The sequence below is a fragment of the Protobothrops mucrosquamatus genome, unplaced genomic scaffold, assembly GCF_001527695.2.
Source record: "Protobothrops mucrosquamatus isolate PMUCROS unplaced genomic scaffold, P.Mucros_1.0 scaffold653, whole genome shotgun sequence".
Taxonomy (NCBI): domain Eukaryota; kingdom Metazoa; phylum Chordata; class Lepidosauria; order Squamata; family Viperidae; genus Protobothrops; species Protobothrops mucrosquamatus.
Genome location: NW_015386942.1, coordinates 606,470 through 609,183, shown reverse-complemented (window position 1 = coordinate 609,183; position 2,714 = coordinate 606,470). Strand labels below are relative to the sequence as shown.

At 42.8% G+C, this 2,714-nt stretch overlaps 1 protein-coding gene across 1 annotated transcript in view; it reads left to right on the top strand.

The window, feature by feature from the left end:
* Positions 1–53: 53 nt before the first annotated feature.
* Positions 54–2,714, top strand: part of LOC107289191 (ubiquitin-like modifier-activating enzyme 1) — a 43,086-nt gene continuing 40,425 nt past the window's right edge. The window contains exons 1-2 of the mRNA XM_015817896.1: positions 54–109; positions 668–836. Of these exons, the coding sequence (XP_015673382.1) occupies positions 54–109; positions 668–836 (225 nt within the window). The remainder of the gene's footprint in view (positions 110–667; positions 837–2,714) is intronic.

Below are 2,714 nucleotides of genomic sequence, written 5' to 3'. Positions count from 1 at the left end.
TTTTTTTTTTTTTTTTTTTTTGCTCCTGACAGTACAGAAGCAGCAGGATCAGAATGAGTGCCACAGAGGACCTTCCAGATATCGACGAGGAATTGTATTCCCGCCAACTGTGAGTCTGATAACATGGGATACAAAAGTGGGAGGAATGCTAAGAAACCACAAAGGGCTTTTGCTTGAGAGCCGGTGTAACAGAGACCCACTAATGACTGAGAGTAGTTAGATAACCGAGTGAGCATCTTGTGGAAATTACTTTGCAGAAGAATCTAGGGATTAAGACAACTGTTAACACTGCAAAGTAGTCCATACAAGAAGTACAACCAGGAAAACCAACTCTTATCTTTATTGTAAGGTTACATTAACAGAATTTTGCAAGATTGAAAGTGTTTCTCCCCTCCTTTCTTTTTATGGAAAACTTTCTAAAACATTTCCCACGCCTGCCCTGTGTGAAACCCTTCGAGCTAAGATACCTTTTACATGCCGCTTGTCCAATTTGTCCGTCTCCTGAGGTCATTCCATGCACAAATTGCATAATGACAGATGGGAAAAAAACAGGAAGTGGCAATTGGCAAAGAAAATCAAAATAAGGGTAAAAGTGCAGTTGAGCAAGGGCAGACGGAGTTCGCTGTTCAGGCTTGGCATTTGCATCATTGTGATGTTTTTGTTCTAGCTATCTGCTGGGGGATGAGGCCATGCAGAAGATAGCTACAGCAACGGTGCTGGTTTCTGGAATGACGGGGCTGGGGGTCGAGATTGCCAAGAATGTGATTCTTGCCGGTGTGAAACATGTCACTCTCCATGACGAAAATGATGCCCAGTGGAGTGACCTGTCCTCACAGGTATGCAATTTACTGATCTTGCCTAACGAATGTGAGAGAGCAGTTGCAAGGCATAGAACAAGTCTTCCTTTGATTTTGTTCACACATTCTGTGTAGGCTTTATCCTGCTATAGATACTTTTCCAGAAGCCTATATGTAATATATGTAAATCCATAGACACCATATGCACATACGTTCTTCTATATATTATTAATTTCTAAAACCATTCCAAGCCTCCTTTGCAAAGAGTATTTCTTTCTATACAGAAGGAGGTGGGGAATATTAATTAGCTAATTAATTTTTTGCCTCCCACCTTGATGTCCAAAGCAACTTTGGATTTCATCACCTCCTTTCTTAACACAAAGGAAGTGGCACGTTGCTTGTGCAGGAGAATTGGAAGTAACCTGTTCTCCAAATCCTCCTGTCTAAAGAAAGATGCTCCAGGTTCTTCAGCCCAGAGTACTGTGCAGCAAGAAGGGACATTGGTCTCCACCCAGAGCTGTGTGGAGTAGATTAGAATCCCTCCAATAATCCCTCCAATAATCCTCACCCTCTGCCGAATTCCCCCCCCCTCCAGTATTGCTGTGTCATTTTCCTGTCATTCATACTACCTAGACTTATAAGTGGCGCCAGGAGGGCAGTGTGATTTCCCCCCATCCACCCTGGTTGACTGTGGAACTCACCAGACCTGCTGCAGAAGGAGTGAACCTTCATACAGGGCAATTGCTTCCTCTATTCTTCTAAGCTGGAAGGAGGAGTATGTGGCAGATAGAGATACAAGGGCACATTTCCATGCCTGCCTCATATGCCAGCATTTAAGTTCTCATTCACTGAGGTTATTTCTTGTAAACCTTGGCTAAGTAAAAGTGCCAGCAGAGGTTTGCAGATGGCATTATGAGAACTGAAGGAATACCCAGCATTTAAAGACAGTTTTCTAAGTGTGTGATAGGACCCAATTTCCCACATGCCATCTGGATTCTCAATTAGTCCCAACGTATTGTTCATTTAATAACAGATAATTGTTGATAATTTAATTCTATACAATACATGGCTGAATGAGTAATCTAGTCTTGGGATTCTAAAAGATTGCCCAATTTGGAAAGTTTAATGAATCAGTTGTTATTCACTCCCATTAAAAGTTGTCAAAATGAGAAATGCTACATTATTAGACTCTAACTGTCATAAAAGGTTAATTTAGAATCAGTGTTAAAATATTCTGGGCTCCTGCTGTTTAGCATTCTGTATAAGTGGTTGCTTAGACTGGAATAATCTCATTTTGGCCTGGAGTAGTAAGCTATCAATTCTAAACTACTAGATACTAGAATCTATCCATGTGGTGTCAGAATTCTGTTTCTTTCAATATTGAGGAGGATTTAAAGCAGGGGTAGTCAACCTTGGCTCTTTTATTACTCGTGGACTTCAATTCCCAGAATTCCTGAGCCAGCTGTGCTGGCTCAGGAATTCTGGGAGTTGAAGTCCACGAGTCATAAAAGAGCCAAGGTTGACTACCCCTGATTTAAAGCAATGCAAGTATTAAAGTCCTTTTCTCTCATCAGTAGAAACCTTATACATTTATCTTACGCTCCTGCAGTATTACAGCTACTGTATTTCTTACACAGTGTTTAGTGCAGTATTTCTCAACCTGAGCAACTTTAAGATGGATGGGCTTCAAGTCCCTGGCTGGGGACTTGAAGGTGGACAGGACGTGGACAGGATCCTGGGGAGACTGAATGCAACCACATGTTTATTGGATCCGTGTCCCTCCTGGTTGGTACTGGCGGCTCGGGAGGGTACACGAGCCTGGCTCCAGGGAATTACAAACGCTTCTTTACGGGAGGGTGCCTTCCCCGCGGTCCTAAAGGAGGCGGTGGTGAGGCCCCTCCTCAAGAAGCCCTCCCT